We start from the raw sequence: 18,099 nt of genomic DNA, 5'->3' as shown, positions 1-18,099 counted from the left end.
TTGTATTTCACACAAGCATTGGTCTATGACATGTTAGAAATAAAACTGACCCTTCACCAGAGTCAAGAAGCGCTGCTTTTAGATCTTTCATCTCTGTATCTCGTCCTCTCTGGTCTTGATTTTTTTTCTCCCTCTTAATCTCTCTCTCTCTCTGACCATCAGAGCCCCTATTTCAGGTGATATGGCCGAATGTACCCAGTCTGTCTCTGCTCCCTGTCACCTCTGCTCTGTCACCTCCACTCCTTGTCCAATGCATGGCCCTCCTCTCTGCCGATTTCTGAAAGAGACCCTGGTGTGCTCTCAGTCTCCACCCAAAGGCCCAGCTCAGAACCCTCGCCCGCGGGAAGCCCTCGCTGATGCAGCAGGAAAGGGCATCAGCATCCCGGTCCTCCCTCTCCCTGGACCCTGTGGGAGCCAAGCACATTCCTCATCTTCTCTCCCTGGGCAGACACTTCTCTCCCTGTCTCGGCTCCCCCAGGCTCACTGTCTTCAAACTGCAGGGACCTGACTCCCCAGTGTCTACGTTCTCTTGGAAGGGCCTGGCACCCAGAGCAGTGCACGAGGGAGCAGGCACTGGCCAGTGGTGTTGGTGATGAGGCAGCGCTAATGCTGGGTGCAGGGTCAAGGGTCAAGACTGGAGGAGAGGAAGTGGCTGGGGTGAGCTGAGTCAAGGCCAACAACCTGGAGGGGCCAGCAGCCCATGGGGCCCTGGGGGGCAGGTGCAGCTTCACCATGGACCTGAGGAGGCCAGACACAAAAGGGCTGGTTCCTGGGAGACGCTGGCCAGGCTCAGGGAAGACTTGCTGGGACAGGGCTGAAAGGGGGAAGCAGATCGGCGATTCTAGCAGCTGTGGGATTAATCTTCTAGAAGATCCTCTGAAACCGACGGCAACGGGATGGCACTGAGATGAGGGGGGACGGGGCCAGGGAAGGGGCTGGCCAGGAATTCTCCGCCCCACCCCAAAGCCCTTCCACTCACCGCATCCCAGGCCCTCATGGCTCTGCCAGCGGGACCTGAGCTGGGGGGCTCTTTCTGGGTCTCCCTCCAGTAGGTGTCGTTCCTGCCCCCTGACCTCCGGCCTCTGACACGGCCCACTGAAGCACGGCTGTGGTGTCAGGAGCTGCAGGAGGCCGGGCCCAGCTGGAGACCGTTTGGCACCCAGACAGCCCGCCCAGAGTTTATGCCCTAATATGGTGATGGCCAGCAGCGGCCTGAACAGGGACTGGCCCTCGCAGGGACCAAGGAGAAGCCAGAGACCAGGAAATCTTAGCCCTGCAGACCCCCTAACACCCACCCCAGGGATCCGAGCCATCCAGGCCCCTGATCCCCGATCCAACTCATCTCAGATAAATCCAGAGTCTGGAAACCTCATGAGCCCAGCCCTTCAGGATGGTCTGGGGATCCCGCCCCCAGGGCACAGCCTCAGGATTTTGAACTTGAGGCCTCCACGCCCCACACCCACTTCGGTTCCAACTTCTCAGCAAGAGAGGCCAGAACGGCAGCCCAGACAGCCCAGGACCGGGCTTCCAGGATTGCCACCCACCCGCCGCCAGACACAAGGACTCCAGATACTAGCCCCCCCAGAAGCACAGGCCGGCTCACACCCACTCACACTCAGAGCGCCCCCCCCTTTGTCGACATTCAAGGAATTTTTCTTTCAAATAAGTCTGGAAAAGCCCTTGTTATTCCAAAAATGTGAACTGGAGCCCTGCCTGAGGACTGGGGTGGGTCAGCCCCAGCTGCTGTTTTCCAGGGGACGTGGAAGGAAAGAAGGTGATGCTGGGGTCAGCCACTATCCCCTGGGGCTCGGCCACCCTGCCCGGCTGCCTGGGTCTTCTGGGAGCTGCCCTCTCACCCACCCTGAGCTCTTCGGCCAGATCTCCCAGCGGACCCCACCCCATCACTGGCTGGAATTAAGGCGGGTGGAGGTCCCTGGGGCAGCTGGAGGTCAGCAGGCCAGGGGAGGTGCACAGGGACGGAGGGAACGGGGCGTCGCCCAGAACAAACGGCAGCCTGCAGGCCATGGGGCTCTGACCTTCACACATCTCGGCAGAGAAGAAATGTTGCGAGTCGGTAGCTGGGCTGCCTCCCGGGAGCCCTCGGCCGGCCCCGCACGCCTGCACCCGGCCTCGCCCTCCAGGAGCCCGCGCCCACCTAGCCAGGCCCTGCTCATCCCTCTGCTCCTCTGGTCCCTCCGACTCTGGTCCCGGAGCCGAGGCCGACCTCAGCCCGGAGCTGGCGGAGCTGCAGTTCCGCCGAGCGCCGCTGGATGGCAGGCACGGCCCGCGCTCCCGAGGCCGCCGGCGCCTGCAGCGCTTGGGAAGGAGCAAACACGGACTGCAGGGGAGCGGGGAGCGGAGGACCCCGGCCCCGCCTACAGAAAGCCCCGGGGTTCCCGGGCGCAAAGCGGCGGTGGGGCACAGGCGAAGGAGTTAAGCGGCCCTTGGCGCATTGCATCAGAATGACTTCGGGCAAGTCGCCTGCCCTCCCAGAGTCTCAGGCTGCTTATCTGCCACACCTGGAGGTGGCCACGCCCCCCAGTCCTGGCGGGAAGGACAGGACACCTGCGAAGCAGGAGCCGGGAGGAGAGAGGTCTACAAAAAGTGCGAAAAAGGAGGGAGTTCCCCCTGTGGCACGGCGGGTTAAGGACCTCGCGTTGTCTCTTCAGCAGCTTGGGTCACTGCTGGGGTGGGGGTTCAATCCCCAGCCCAGCACAGGGGGTTAAGGATCCGCCGTTGCCGCAGCTGTGGTGTAGGTCACAGCTGCGGCTGAGATTCAGTTCCTGGCCTGGGGAATTTCCATAGGCTACAAGTGCAGCCACTAAAAAATAATGAATTAAAGGGAGGAGGAAAGGGAAAGGCAGGGGGTGGGCCTCAAGGACACAGCGGCCCCCAGGGCCAGCCTGGCTCAGGCGGCTGAAGAACACCCTCCTCAGACCCGCCAGCCCCAGCCCCGACTGAAGTCCCCAGCTCGGGGTGAGGAGGCTGGATGCCCAGCCTTTGCCTGACTCCTGGGCTCAGGGCACCCTGGGCCCCGTGGGGATGGAGACCAGGAGCAGAGAGCTGATGGTGGCTGACAGCCACACACGGACAGGCTCCTCTGCACCATGGAGCATAACAGCCACAGAGGTCATGCCCATCAAGGAAGGCCACTGAGGAAGGGAGAAAGGGGAGGCCCCGGGGACCCAGGCCTGTCCACCTGCCAGGTGCAGCAGGTGGAGTTCCCCCTGAGCTCGGGGAAGGGTGCCATCTTCATCAGAACGCAATGTTGGCTTGCTCTCATCTGGTACCAACCCACGCCCCACAGTACACCCAGGGGCATTGTCTCCACCCAACATCCCAACCCATCCGGGGTGGGCCCCAGGCAGGAGCTGCCCTCAGCTTCTTCAAAGGAAAGGCTTGCCGGGGACCTGAGTGTCCTTGGATGAGCTTGAGGTCTGAGTCTCTAGAGGCTCGTCTGCAAAACTAGGTGTCATCACAGCTCCTTCGCAGGTGGCTCCATCCCCACTGAATATTCACCGAGCACACGCAGAGGAGCGTGTAGGACGTGGTGAACAGAGCAGCCTGTCACCGCCCTCACTGAGCCAAGGACTCCACAGGACCCCAGTCCGGAGTTGGAGATGACACGGCAGAGAGAGGGGTTCGGGGGAGCTGAGCCAGGCTCCGGCAAGGTGGACCCTGGGCACCTGCTGTGTGACTGTGGGCAGGTCGCCCACCTCTCTGAGCTTCAGATTCCCTGTGGGTACTGCAGGGACAAGTAAGCCCTGCCCCAGGTGCCAGATGAGATGACAGATGGCATTGTGGAAGCATCCAGGGCTGTAACCAGGTAGGGTGCCAGGTCCTTGCGGGGAAGGTGACCTCAGGGAGGCAGCCACCCTCGTCCCGGTTGCCGTCCTGCCTTGCTGGAGCAGGAGGAGCTGGGCCCAAAGTCACACTGAGGGCAGGAGGCTGGGGCTCCAGGCGGCCTGTCCGCCCCCAGGCAGAGGCTGTCTCCGCTGGCGGCCCAGGGCTGTGCAGTGTCAGGTTATATTTAGCCTGGTGGCGGCGACAGGAAGATGCAGCAGGAGCTGCTCCTGGCCGGGGGCCACCGTGTCGCTAACACTGCTCTCATGGGCAGGGGGCCAGGGGAAGGCCAGGGACACTGCAGGCCCCGGGGACAGAGCAGGGGAGCCTGAGAGGCCAGTCAGTGAATGAGTGTGTGTGTGTGTGCATGTGCATGTGCGTGTGCATGTGTGTGTGTATGAAGGGGGTGCAATCCTATCCCCCTGAAGCACAGACAGACTTCCTCGGGGAAACTCGCTGCAGGGTGGGGGCTGGGAAGCCACCGTCCAGACCCCAAATCCCACAGAAAGACCCTCTCCAGGCAGACCCCTCACCAGCCCTTTCAGCCTAGCACCTTCCCAGGGGCCTTGGGGGCCTCTGTGAGTCATCGGGACCCCCACCCAAACCCACCGCCTGTGGCCTGTGCTGCCAGCTTTCCCCGGGGCCACTGCGATGGCCTCGGGAGTGGGGCTCTTTCTAGAAAAGCTCTGGGGCTCAGCCCCACCCGCCCTCTGGGGACGCAGCCTCTTCGTCTATAAACTGGGAGTCACAGCCCTGCCCTGCTCCACAAAAGCCCGGGAAGGTGAAACCAGGCCATGTTTATTCGGAGAAAGCTTCTCCTCGTGGCTCCAGCCCATTCCCCGCCTCCCGGAGGCCTCTGCCACTGTAACTCCCTCCTCCTGCTTCCTGCAGCCTGCCCTCCTCAGAACCGCACAGGATCCCCTGCTCCCAGCCGCGTCACAGCCCTCAGCCTGCGCCCCCATCCCCACACACCCAGCAGGCTGGCCTCACGGCCCCTCCAGTACACCCCAGCTCCACAGACCCTCCCACTCCCCACAGCCCCACGCTGCTTCCCCCCAGGCCCCCAAGGACCCCCTCTACGAAGATTTTCTTGACTCCTCCATCCGGCCCCCGTGGATGTTTCCCATCGAGAACTCTTCTAGAAAACTGTATCCCTAACGTGGGGTGCCTGTATGCTGGCTTCTGGGGTGAGCTTCCTCCCTCCCCCCACCCAGAGCCGGAGCCCCGAGGCCAGGGTCAGGCTGGCCTCACCAGACCGGACGTGCTGGGGAAGCAGGTGCCTGAGCGCTGAGCGCGGACGCGGGGCAGGGACCCTCGCTGATGCAGGTGTGGACAGGGCCATCTCCCCCCTCTTTAAGTGCCCTTTCAGACCCAGAGCCACTGACTGTCCTTTCATAAGAGGATTTGCCCCTTTCAAGCCCACCGCGAGCCTGGACAGCAGTCAGAACCCCCACGGGAGTCACGTGGTATCTTCTGCTGCAGCACTTTAAACCCGGTCAACAGCATGGAACCCGTGGGCTGACGACCCAGGAATCCGGACAAGGGGCCAAGGTGGGCCTGAGCCTCAGACCCCTACCTGCCCTCTTCACGAGACACCCATACAGCCTGGCATGGGCAGCAAGGGCACACAGAACCACAGGCCCCAGGAGACACGGAAGGTCCCTGCCCTCCTCCAGGGCTTGGCAAGCTTCTAGAACAGGGTTCCCTCCTTGGCTGCCAGCATTTCCCAGAGAGCCTGTCCCACCAGCCACCCATCGGCCACGGCTTCTCAACCATTAAACCAAGACTCACAATGCTCCCTGACCCACAGGACCAGGACCGACAAGTAAATACAAGTGCAGGTGACAGGCTGCCGAAAAGACAGATGGAACGTTCCAGCATCTACACAGATGGCAGTGACCCAAACATTAACAGAGAAAACCAGCGTTATTTGCAGACGATATGATCGCCTCCTTAGAGAACCAATAAAATCAACAGATAAACAATGAGGACCAGCAAATAATGAGTTCATCCAACAAGACTGCCAAATTCAAGGTCAGCCCACAGAACATATAGCATTTCTCTCCACCAGCATTAAGCTATTAGAAGAGATGTCAAAAATAAGCTCTCTCTCATAATAGCAGCAAAAACTATGAAGTGTCTAGGAACAGACCAAGAATGCATGAGGCCTCTATGTGGGGAGAAAAGAGTCACACCTGAGTTCTCTGGTGACACAGGAGGTTAGGGACCTGGCACTGTCACTGTGGCTCAGGTTGCCAGTATGTTGAGGGTTCGATCCCTGGTCTGGGAACTTAGGCATGCTGAGGGCATAGTGCAGGTTCAATCCCCAGCCTGGAGTAGTCGGTTAAGGATCTGGCATTGCCACCGCTATGGCAGAGGTCACAGTGGCAGCTCAGATGGGACTCCTGGCCTGGGAATTTCCATATGCCGAGGGTGTGGCCAAAAAAAAAAAAAAAAAAAAAAAGCTTAAACTAATAAAGGATACTGAAATAATCTGATAAGTGGAGAGACACTCCAGACTCTTAGATTGGACCAATGTTATAAAGATGCCAATTCTCCCCCGAATTAACCTATAAAACCAATCTAATTCTAATCAAGATACTAGTAGGCTAGGGTTTTTCTTCCCAGGAATTTGATAAACTTTCTCTAAAATTTATAAACATACGTCAACATTTCAAAAAAAGAATAGAGAGGAGTCCCCATTGTGGCTCAGTGGTTAATGAACCCAACTGGTAACCATGAGGACATGGGTTCGATCCCTGTCCTCGATCAGTGGGTTAAGGATCCAGCATTGCTGTGAGCTGTGGTGTAGGTAGCAGATGAGGCTCGGATCCCGCGTTGCTGTGGCTGTGGCGTAGGCCGGCAGCTGCAGCTCCGATTCGACCCCTAGCCTGGGAACCTCCAGGTGCCATGGGTGCGGCCCTAAAAATACAAAAAAGAAAAAAAAAAAAAAGAATGGAGAGGGAAGACTTGCCTTTCAGATACTAAAACATACTAACTGCCTTTTTTTTTTTTTTTGTCTTTTGTCTTTTGTCTTCTTAGGGCCGCACCTGAGGCATTTGGAGGTTCCCAAGCTAGGGGTGGAATCAGAGCTGCAGTCGTCAGCCTACACCACAGCCACAGCAATGCCAAATATTTGGAACGAAACAGAACTCAAAGACAGCTCCGTGGATATACGGGAAATTAACCCATGATAAGGGTGGCCCCACCAATCAATGGAAAAGAATAGGCTATTTATTAGGCGTGTTGGGAAAATTGGCTCAGTACATGGAAAAAATACAACTTGATCTCTCTTTGACACCACAGAGGTAGGCTCAGGGTGGATTAAAGACCCAGCTGAGAAAGGTAAAACAATTAAGTTAGTAGGAGAAAATGCAGACCTTTGCAACCTCAGGACAGTCAAGGATTTCTTAAACAAGACTTTAAAAGCACAAAGCAAGCCAAAAATTCATGCAGGTTTGTTTGCAGCAAAATTAAGTATCTTTGCTGGATAAACTTGACAGATGACTGAATGGGAGCAGATATTTGCAATATCTTGATCAAAAGCAATTAATGTCAAGACTGCAAATTGGAGGAGTTCCCGTCGTGGCTCAGCGGAAACAAATCCAGCTAGTATCCATGAGGAGGCAAGTTCCATCCCTGGCCTCACTCAGTGGGTTAAGGATCTGGCGTTGCGGCGAGCTGCTGTGTAGGTTGCAGACACGGCTCAGATCCCAGGTTGCTGTGGCTGTGGTGTAGGCCAGTGGCTACAGCTCTGATTCGACCCCTAACATGGGAACCTCCATATGCCGAGGGTGTGGCCTTAAAAAGACCAAAAACAAAAAAAAAGAGACTGCAAATTAGGTATTTAACTGCATGCATTTGTATTTTTAAAATCCACAAGCAACTCCTGCAAATCAATGAGAACAAGAGACAGCAGCTTCATAGAAAAGTGAGCAAAGAATATGAGCAGGCAATTCACAGGAAAGAAACCTGAACAGCTTGGACTCGCACGAAATCAAAGAAATGCAAATTAAGGCAGCAAGATATCACTTTCACCTATTAAACTGGCATAAATTAGAAAGGTGGATAATGCCAGGAGTGGCAGAGCTGCAGGGGAGTAGGAATCTCATGCTGTGCTTAGGAGGGCGGGGATGGTGCAGCCCTGCTCAGGTACAGTCAGTCTGACAGTACTTGGTGGAATTAAGTAGGCACATACTCGGAGTTCCCGTCACGACTCAGAGGTTAACGAACCCGACTGGCCTCCATGAGGATGCAGGTTCGATCCCTGGCCTCGCTCAGCAGGTTAAGGATCCAGCATTGCCATGAGCTGTGGTATAGGTCATAGATGTGGCTCGGATCCAGCATTGCTGTGGCTGTCATGCAGGCCGGCAGCTACAGCTCCAATTCGACCCCTCGCCTGGGAACTTCCCTGTGCCACGGGTGCGGCCCTAAAAAGACCAAAAAAAAAAAAGTATGCATGTACTCTGTGAGCCAGCAATTCCACTCCTGGGGATCAACCCCAAGCGCATCCTCACACGAGTTCAGAAGGGGCCGTGGATGAGGACGTTCACCGCGGCATCATTTACAGAGACAATCTGGAGGGCCCTCCACCCCGTCTGGAGGTGGGTGCGAGCACCCCGATACAGACGCTAGACTCAACGTCAAGGAACAACCTGGGGGACTTCCAGGCGTATTCCTGTGTGACAAAAGCGAACACCGGAATACAATATAGAGCACATATCATTTACATAAATTAAACCTATACGCAGCCAGACAAAACACACATTTTGCAAGACCATATGCAAGCCACACATTCTCAGGAAGTACTTTTGAATGGTTGCCTAAGGCAAGGGTAATGGGCCGGGAGTGAGAAAAAAGGAAAAGGAGAAAACTCAGTGAAAGGGAGAGAAACAACCCATAACACAAATGCTTTGGTTTCCATAATGTGGGGAAGAGGCGGGAGCGGGAGCCGGCAGAAGCCTGGCAGAGAGAGGGAGAGGCAGGCAGGCAGGACGCGGGCAGGGCACAGGCAGGGTTGGCTGGCCGAGACCTTCAGCCATCCGGGTGCCACCCTGCCTGATGGCGAGGAGAATGCCAAGAGCCCTGCACTCGACACTGCTTTGCATCTATCCTCTTCTTTGCTGAACCTCCCCCAGCAGGACCCGGAAGGCAAGGTGTTACGATCCTACTTAGTGAACGGGGAATTGCAGCTCTGGGAACCCAAGATAAACCCCAAACTTTCTGAGACCCTGAGCCCACCATGCCTCCACCATGGCCCTTCAAGGGGAGTCAGGCTGCGCAATGGTGTTCCGGGCTGGACGGGACAAGAGGAAAGAGGAAAACCCAGAATAGAGTTCCCGCTTGGGCACCTCCCAGCTAGTAGGTCCCCTTAGCCTTTCTTTTCTTTGATTATTTTTCCTTTTTCTTTTTACAGCCACACCCACAGCATATGGAGGTTCCCAGGCGAGGGGTCGAATCAGAGCTACAGCCGCCGGCCTACACCACAGCCACAGCAATGCCAGATCTGAGCCGCATCTGTGACCTACACTGCAGCTTGCAGCATCGCCAGATCCTCAACCCACAGAGCGAGGCCAGGGATCGAACCTGCATCCTCACGACACTATGCCAGGTTGACCCGCTGAGCCACAATGGGAACTCCCCCTTTAGCCTAAGTGAGAGTTTGGCTCCTGTAAAGCGACGGAGAGGAGGCTCCCTCTGAGGACCACCTGCTGCAAAGCATGCATCTCGGCTTGCAGACTAGAAGGGCAGTCACAGCAGGGAGGGTGCCTGCGAGCGCTGGTTGTGCAGCCGCTGCCACCCCGCCCCCAGCTCTGCTCCCTTCCTCTTCCATCCATCTCTGAGCTGGGAAGGCTGGGAATCCCCAGATGCCTTTCCTGTACCCCACAATGTCCCCCCCCACAGAGCAAGGCTGAAGGATTCCCAGCTCTCGCGGTGGCCACCTCAGGCCACCTCTCCCGGGCCCACCTCCTGGCCCTGAGAGCGTCTGCATCCTCTGGGACCCCTCCCAGCCCTGGCGTTCTTCTTTTTTTTTTTTTTTTGGCCACGCTCAAGGCATGCAGAAGCTTCTGAGCCAGGGATCGACCAGCGCCACAGCAGTAACCAGAGCCACGGCAGTGACCCTTCACCCACGGAGCCATCAGGAAACTCCCTGGCATTCTAAGGCTTTTCAAGAGGGAGAGACTGAGGCCCAGAGATAGGAAGTGATTTGTCCAAGGTCACACAGCAAGTCTATGACCAAACCCAAAACAAGCTCTCAAGGCTCTGACTCCCTGTATAGAGATTCTGTAACACAGCACACTGGCCACCACATTCGTTCAATCATTCATTCACTCAGCAAGCACTGAGCTCCCCCTATGCAGTAGACCCATAGATACAACAGAGAGCAAAACAGACAGGGCGCTGTCTGCCCTCTCGGAGCCGGTGGGGGAGGGGGCCACGGCAACCTCACCCAGAACTGGGAGCGAGGGAGATGGTCAGTCAAGGAGAAGACACCACCCAGCCCTCAAGGTGCTTCTAGTCCAGTAGATACGCGGTCAACACGGAGAGGGGTCCATTTGAGGCCAACCACCGTCCACAGCACGGACATCTTTATGGACCCTGGACTGAGGACAGGAAGGGACTTTAGGGGGACAATGGTTCATCCAAAGCCTCTCCCACACTCATCGCTGTCCCAGGTGTCCCCTCTTCGGGACCTGACCCCCCAGCCTCTTGGCCTCCTCTCTGCACTGAGGGCTAGCTATTTCCGTGCTCCTGCTTACGGGGAGAGGTGATGAGAGGGACAGACCCCCTTTTTTTTCTTTTTAGGGCCACACCCAAGGCCTATAGAAGTTCCCTGGCTAGGGGTTGAATTGGAGCTAGAGCTGCTAGCCTACATCACAGCTCACAGCAATGCCGGATCCTTAACCCACTGAGCGAGGCCAGGTATCGAACCTGCATCCTCATGGATGCTAGTCAGGTTCTTAACCCCCTGAGCCACATCGGGAACTCCAAGAGACGGTCTTTTTAAAGAAAAAGGTTGGAGTTCCCGTCGTGGCGCAGGGGTTCACGAATCCAACTAGGAACCATGAGGTTGCGAGTTCGATCCCTGGCCTTGCTCAGTGGGTTAAGGATCCAGCGTTGCCGTGAGCTGTGGTATAGGTTACAGACGCAGCTCGGATCCCGTGTTGCTATGGGTCTGGCATAGGCCAGCGGCTACAGTCTGATTAGACCCCTAGCCTGGGAACCACCATATGCCACAGGAAGCGGCCCTAGAAAAGGCAAAAAGGCAGAAAGAAAGGAAGGAAGGAAGGAAGAAAAAGGTTCCTTCTCCACCACAGGGAGAAGGTCCCAATGGAGGCATTTTGGGCGCTGTCAGGGAAGATGTTTAGTTGTGAAAGGACTTTTTTGGACCATTTCAAGTCCCTCTGCCCTGAAAGCAGCCACCTCTGGGCAGAAAAGAGGCTGAGTCTCCCCCGTCTCACACCCCCATGCTGGCCCTCCTGCTGTCCATGCCTCCCTCCCCCCAGAGCCCAAGGCCACCATCAAACTCTGCTCCCACCCCAGACAGCTCTGCGCAAATATTTACATAGCTCCTCTAGGGGCTACAGCAGACGCAACATGGTGGAGCCACCCTTCTGATGCTCTCCAGACCCCAGAGGAGGCCAGGGGTTGCCCACACCCTCAGGGGGGGCAGGCCTGGCAGGCCCCCAAGGTGGGACTGGGACAGGGAGCCCCGGAGCAGGCCAGGGCACCTTGCCCCTGCTCAAGGATGATCCCTCCCTGGAGCCCCTGGAGCTGCAGGGGGAAGGCACTGCGAGGGGAAAGCTGCTGGGCCCCGAGGCAGCCCCCTGCCCCGCTCCTGGCCACCATCCTGCAGGTGCCCTCACCTGCCTGGCCCCAAGCTGCCCCCAACCCTGACCAGAAGGCCCAAGGTGGAGGGAGACCCCTGATGGCTTCCCCACCCCCCTAAGAAAAGTGCTACCTGTGTCTAACTGCAGTCACCTTGGTTTGCTTATCTCAAGGACATGGAACACACCCGGGCACCGGCCTCCGTCTGACCCGCCTACCAGCCTCAACACACCCAAGGGCTCCTTCACCAGCTCCCCAGACTGATGGGGGGCGGAGACCTGAGGATCGCAGCCTGGATGCCTGGAGCGGATGGAGGAGAGCGAGTGTCTGAGCTTGGGGCCATGAGGGAGCTGGGGGTGGTGTCACAACAAAGAGTCTGATTTCGGGGACCAGGAGGAGATGGTGAAATGGACTGGGCTGCGTGAAGGACACTGGTGCCGGGGTACCTGCCTGAGCCTCTGGGAAGCTGAGGTCTGAGTCTGGGGACCACCAACCCGTGGGTGTGAGGCCACCTCTGGGGCTCTGGCTCCCCTCTGGCTCTGGGGACACTGGGGAGCACACTGGCCCTCCGGTCTCCGCCCCTCCCCCAGCCCACAGCTCAGCTGTTGCCGTGGGGGCCCCCCCCCCGCTGACCCTGTTACCATGGCAACCGGCCCGCAGCTGGAGTGGAGAAGCCAACAGACTCTTCTCTAGAGACACCCCCATCCCCACCCAAGCACAAGGCCCCCAGGGACACAAGGACGTGGAGACCAGGACAGGACAGGCAGAGGTATAGGGAGCTGGACAGAGATGGGAGATGGAGCCCAGAGAGGCGGAGGAGGCCACCAGGGCCGCGGGAGAGAGGCACGGAGGAAGGCTCGGGGTGCTGACGGTAGGGAAGAAGAGAGACAGCTGCAGGGCGAGGAGATAAAGACCAGGGAAAGGCGGCAGGGAGGCCTGAGCCGAGGGGAGAGGCCCGGAGACACGGGCTGAGCGCGGAGGGGGCTGGGCAGAGGGACGGAAACAAAGAGTCAGGAGAACACAAGGGACAGGAGCGGGGACCCAGGCCAGGCCTGGCAGGAGGAGGGGAGCATGTGAGGTGGAGTCACGCTCCAAGGGGCCCCCAGCCCATTCCAGGGCGACGTGGGAATGCAGGTGTGTGCCAAGGTGCCACCCAGACCCCACGAGGATGCCACCCCCTGGCAGCCGCACGCCTCTGGGCCCTGCTCCCAACTCCACCTTAATCCTCGGCCTGATGTGAACAGGCACAGGCACGAGGCCAGTGAGCCCCTGGCACCTCGTGTCTCTCCCTCCAGCCCACGCCCCCCAGTCTGGCCTCCCCACCTCCCAGCAGTCCCAGCAGCTAAATAATGGGGCTGTCTGGCTCCAGGCCCTGACACTGCACAGAGCTGGGCTAGAGGCACCGACACGGCACAGCTGTCCACGGCGGCGCCTGCCAGCAAAAGGCCCCACCTCCTTCCCAGCCACCCACCTCCCCAGAGCTGAAGCCCAGGGACCCACTCTGCTGTGACCAGCCCAGGCCAAGACCCTGAGAAAGGCCTGGACAGAAACAAGGGGTGGCACTGGCATTTATCACTTCTGCCTCCCGCCTCTACCCGGGCCCAAGACTGTGAGCACATGCACACCTGCACCCAGAGCCCAGGTCGGGCACAGAGATCTGCCCGAGGGGCTGAGCAGAGGGATAGGGAGGCAGGCGGAGGAACACTGTCTGCACCCTGGGCCTCAAGTGCCAGGACAGGTAGGGCCCACACCACCTGAGGGCCAAGGCCAGCCTGTTGGCCAAAAGGAGAGACCTGACTGCCATGGGAAAAGGTGAGAGCAGAGGAGGGGGCAGGCACAGACCGCTGGCACGGGATTTTCTGGGTCACAACCCCATTTGGGTTTTTTTGTTGTTTGTTTGTTTGTTTGTCTTTTTAGGGCCGTACCCACGGCATATGGAAGTTCCCAGGCTAAGGGTCAAGTCAGAGCTGCAGCTGCCAGCCTACCCCACAGCTCACAGCAACACTAGATCCTTAACCCACTGAACAAGGCCAGGGATCAAACCTGCATGCTCATGGATCCTAGTTGGATTCATTACTGCTGAGCCAAACGGGAACTCCCCACAACCCCATTTGGAGTACTACCCTAAGGTGGGGAAAGAGGCTGAACTTGGGTAGGAGGTCTGGGTGCCAGTCCCACTCCCACCCTTATTCCCTGGTAACTGGACCTCAGCTTCTCAGTTTTTCCGTCTGTTACTTGAGCGGGCTGGATTAAGTGATCCTGAGTCACAAGGATTCCATGACAGCACCTCTGCAGAAGGGGTCTCATGGCCACCGCCTCCCAAAGGAGCCACCAGCTCCTCACATACTGCAGCAAAGATAGCAGCACTCAGGCCCCACCACCCAGGGCCCCAGCAAGCACACTATCCCAGAAGCAGAAACAGGCTGAAGGCAGTAACCAGCTTGGCCCATATCACAGAATTTGTTAGACCTGAACCCATTCTTTACATTACACTGATGGTTTGCAAACTTCTAAAATAAAAGTGTGCATAAAGGAACATGCAGTATATAGATATACCTGTGACTACTTCATGTCATTTTTAATATATGACAGCACAGTGAGAGAGGACAGGGCTTGGATCAGACAGATAGGGGTTCCATTCCCAGCTCGGTACTCTTTAGGGAGGTTTCTCTATCTCCCTGAACCTCACTTTCCTCATCCACAAAATGGAAAAATAACAGTATCTACCTCCCAGGGTTGTTGTGAAGATTCCACGAGATGACACACATGAAATACTTCGCCCAGCGTCCAGTGCATAGAAGGCATCCACTGATATTAACTAGTACTGGATAACGATAACCTGGCAGTTATAAAAGCAGATCTGCTCTAAGGTTCTGGGGAGACATTGGTGAAGAGCCAGAAAGAAGGCCCTGCCTTGAGAGTTTTCACCTAGTCTCCCAGCCCCTGCCTTCGAGCCAGAACACGCATTTGCTGTGAGCAAACCCTCTTCCATGGGGCCCCAGGGACTGTCCCCACCTCTAATTCTATCCAGGAATCTCACGGCTGGGCACCCCTGCAAAAGCAGGGCCGTCAGGTCATGTAAGCCCTTGCAGGGAGACCTCGGCCAACCCTGAGCCTCCAGGGAAGGTTCTAAGGGACAGGGCCTGAGGCCTACATGGGCTGCAGGCTCACCCTTCCCCCAGGGAGAGGCACAGAGTGCTCTCTACAGCAGGAAAGCTCGCTGTGGGCAGGCGCCTCCTCCGTCTTGTACACTGTTCCATCTCCCAGACCTTTTGCTGCACCTGATTCACAGGGTTCAGGAAAGGCTCATTAGATGCACACTGGTGAGCATCAGGGTTCAGGCACCTGTCGGCAGTCCAGTGGCACTTTCTGGAGCCCCCTCCCCAGCCCTCTGATACCTGCAGGTCCCCCAAAGCCCTGCTGCACTGCCCTCGCTGAGCAGAGCCCACCCCACCAGGGCAGCCCAGGGCCAGGCGCGGTGTGGGAGCAGCCCCGCCCAGAGCTCTGTTTATCCGCTCTCCGGAAGCCCAGAGCAGCTGGGCCGGGAGGCGGTGGCTGAGCAGAGACACCTGGCGCAGGAAGGGGTGGCGGGCGGGGTGCGCAAAAGATGAGACAAAGGGAACTGAGGTTGTGGGGAAAGGCACACACCTCCGGCCAGGTGCAGCTCAGGTGCAGAAGAAAGACGGGCCAGGAGAGCGGGAGCCGATAGCGAGCCAGCCCTCCCCCGCCTCGCCCCCCCGGGACAAGTCCCCAGACCAGTCACCCGGCAGGTGCTGCCCTAGGGTAGCTAGAAGCCGGTGACTGGAGGTCAGCGCCCAGCCGCCGGCCTGGACACCTACTACTTCTGTCCACGCACGCACCTGCCATGCCAGTACTGCCGTTAAACTCCAACCCACTTAGCTCAACTTGCCCACATCTGCCCAGGGAGGAAACAACCAGAGGCGCCAGACCCGCAGCCAGGCAGCCCCTTGGTCATCCCCTAAAGCACCCCACCAGAGTACTTCAGGTAAAGAGAACCTGGCCGCCTTGCAGCCGGAATACCCAACCCGCGCCTCCCACCTGGCCCACCTCAAAGGTTTCCGCTAGAGTCACGCCCCCATGGAACCCTCCGGCCAATCTCCGGCAGCCCCCAACTCCCAGGCCCCGCCCCCACCCTCGGCCCCGCCCCGCCCCGCCCCGCCCCGCCCCAGCCCGCGCCTACCATCTTTCCGGTAGAAGGCAATCTCCACTTTGCGCTCCTCCGCGCCCAGCAGGGCCTGCGCGATCTGCGCGGCGGCGCGGCGCTGCGTGCGCGGCCCATGCAGGAAGTCGCAGGTGCACGGTCGCTGCATCACCTCGGCCCGCGAGTAGCCGCACAGCTCGCAGAAGCCGTCGTTGCAGTAGATGACAGCGCAGTTCTCCACCCGAGCGTTGGCGATGATGAACTTGCGGCCTGGGGGGGCGGGGATAAGAGGGCACGTGAGCAAGGACCCCAGCCTGCCCGGCTCCCAGCCCTTCCCCGCATTCTCTTGTCATACATAGCTGCCCGCTGGGGAACTCCCCGCCCCAGGGAGCACCACGGGGACCAGCGCCCCCAGCAGGGGACGAACGCAGCTGTACCCGACACAGGTGCCTCGGCCGGCCTGGCGGCGCACCCCCTCCCTCGCCCGGCCCGCGGGCTGGCTGCGCGGCTTCCCCCTGGCCGGCTGCCAGCGGCCCGCCGCCCCCTCTACGCCCGGGGCCGAGGCCAGCCTGGGCGGGTGTCAGCAACGCGTGTCAGCAGCCGCGGCGGAGGGATAAACACTGGGCCTGGAGACGGAGCCTGGGAAGGGCCAGAGATGGCGGCCAGCCTTCCCTTTGCACCGGCTCCGGCTCCTCTTCTGACCCCAGCTCTCTAGACTGGGAGGCGCTCCCTGGGCACTCCGTACCCTGGGGATCCCTAGGAAATCACTCCCCCAAGTATCTGCAGACACTGCCAGGGCAGTGCTTCCGGGGACTTCTGCACCCGCTCCAAGGGCAGTCAGCTGCTGGGGAGTGGGCGCCAGGAAGGATGAGGGAAGCAGTGCCACGTGAGCACTTAGCACTTTTCTCTCATGTGTTACTTTGACAGCCCTATCATAATCCTCGTTTTATAGATGAAGAAACCGAGGCTCAAAAGAAGTTCATGTCCTCATCTTACAGCTTGCAAAAGACAGGGCCAGCTTTGAACCTGGGTCTGCAGAAGGTGAGGCATACGCTGAGGGTCAGAGGCAGAAAGCCAAGGTCATAGGGAACAAGGAAAGGGACCTGCAGCTCCAAACCCTGGCAACACCCAGAGCCCAGGGCCAGCCTGACAGAGTGCCCCACTTGGAAGCAGGGAAAGGGGATCTCCCCCAGGAAGGTGAGGTCCCCCAGTGGACTCACTGCAGCTAGACTCAGCTCACGCCCTCCACACCTGCCCTGAGAGCCAGGCTGGTGGGTGAGCAGCAGGGAGGCAGCAGCCCCAGCTTGTGCCAGGAAAGATGCTCTGGGGATAAGAGCTTTTTATAAACACAGAGGTTTGTGGCCACTTTGGCCTTACCCTGGGGCTTTCAGGAGCAGTCAGAACTCTGCCCCCTCCCTCCCCAGTGGGCACAGCCCTCAGGCTGCAGCCCTCGGGCAATCTCAAGGGTAAGGCCCAGGCTGCTGCATCAGGATCTGGCCTCCTCCCGCCTTCCTCCCCTCCCTTACTCTGGCCTCTGGGAAGTTACTTTCTGAAGTTGGGTCATCTTTAGGTCGGTTGCCCAAGCCCCCTAAAACTCCCAGGCAGCCATCGACCCCAGAAAGCAGGGCTCCCTGTCCCAGGAAAAGACCCCCGGACTCAGCCTCCATCTCCACCTGAGCCCAAGGCAGTCCCCGGTACCAGCCACATATGCACCAGCTGCGGAGAGGAAAAACCACCTGGCCCCCACTCCCAGGCTGGGAGAGAAGAGCCTGTTTCTTCGAAGGCAGGCCCCACCCCCACCTCCTTCACTGAGCTTCTGGAATAACCAAATCAGAAGGGACCTAAAGGACCCCTTCGGCCGCCCCCTCCTTCCCAGATGTGGAAGAGTCACTCAAGGTCACACAGCTGGCAGTAGCAGAAGTGGGGCCAGAAGGCAGGCCCCCAGGTCCTAGCCCAGGCTCTTCTCCTGCCTACAGTCTCCTGGAGCTTTTGGGGAAAGGAGGGCCTCACCACCCTCCACCATGGCCGTCTCCTCCCCCTCAGGATCAGCTTGTTCCTCTGCTTCAGACAATGCTGCCCGTCCAACCGACCCCTCCCTCCCCCCACCACGCTTACAAGCACACGTTGTCCTGTGCTCACAGGGTCATGGGCAAGGAATGTCACCCGCTCCCAGGGCCCTTGGCAGTCACACCCACCACAGCACATGCAGCCTTGGGGACAGGCACACGTATGCCAGGAGGGTGCAAACACCCATACGCAGAACA

General features: G+C 58.6%; 1 protein-coding gene across 6 annotated transcripts in view; it reads right to left on the bottom strand.

Annotated features, from left to right (window-relative positions):
* Positions 1 to 18,099, bottom strand: part of KCNH2 (potassium voltage-gated channel subfamily H member 2) — a 35,590-nt gene that overhangs the window by 16,321 nt on the left and 1,170 nt on the right. For 2 of the 6 annotated variants that reach the window (NM_001444833.1, XM_021078760.2), the window contains exon 2: positions 15,875 to 16,105. In NM_001444833.1, coding sequence (NP_001431762.1) covers positions 15,875 to 16,105 — 231 coding nt within the window. Of the gene's footprint in view, positions 1 to 979; positions 1,329 to 2,036; positions 2,198 to 10,294; positions 10,414 to 15,874; positions 16,106 to 18,099 lie in introns of those variants that run through there. The other 4 variants (XM_021078759.2, XM_085004794.1, XR_014833156.1 and 1 more) reach the window with 3 other exon arrangements.

This window comes from Sus scrofa, chromosome 18 (assembly GCF_054392235.1).
Source record: "Sus scrofa isolate SSC_HxYL_T2T_F1_AM1 chromosome 18, Sscrofa_HxYL_maternal_Yorkshire_Landrace_v2.0, whole genome shotgun sequence".
Taxonomy (NCBI): domain Eukaryota; kingdom Metazoa; phylum Chordata; class Mammalia; order Artiodactyla; family Suidae; genus Sus; species Sus scrofa.
This window is presented reverse-complemented; position numbering and strand designations above follow the sequence as displayed.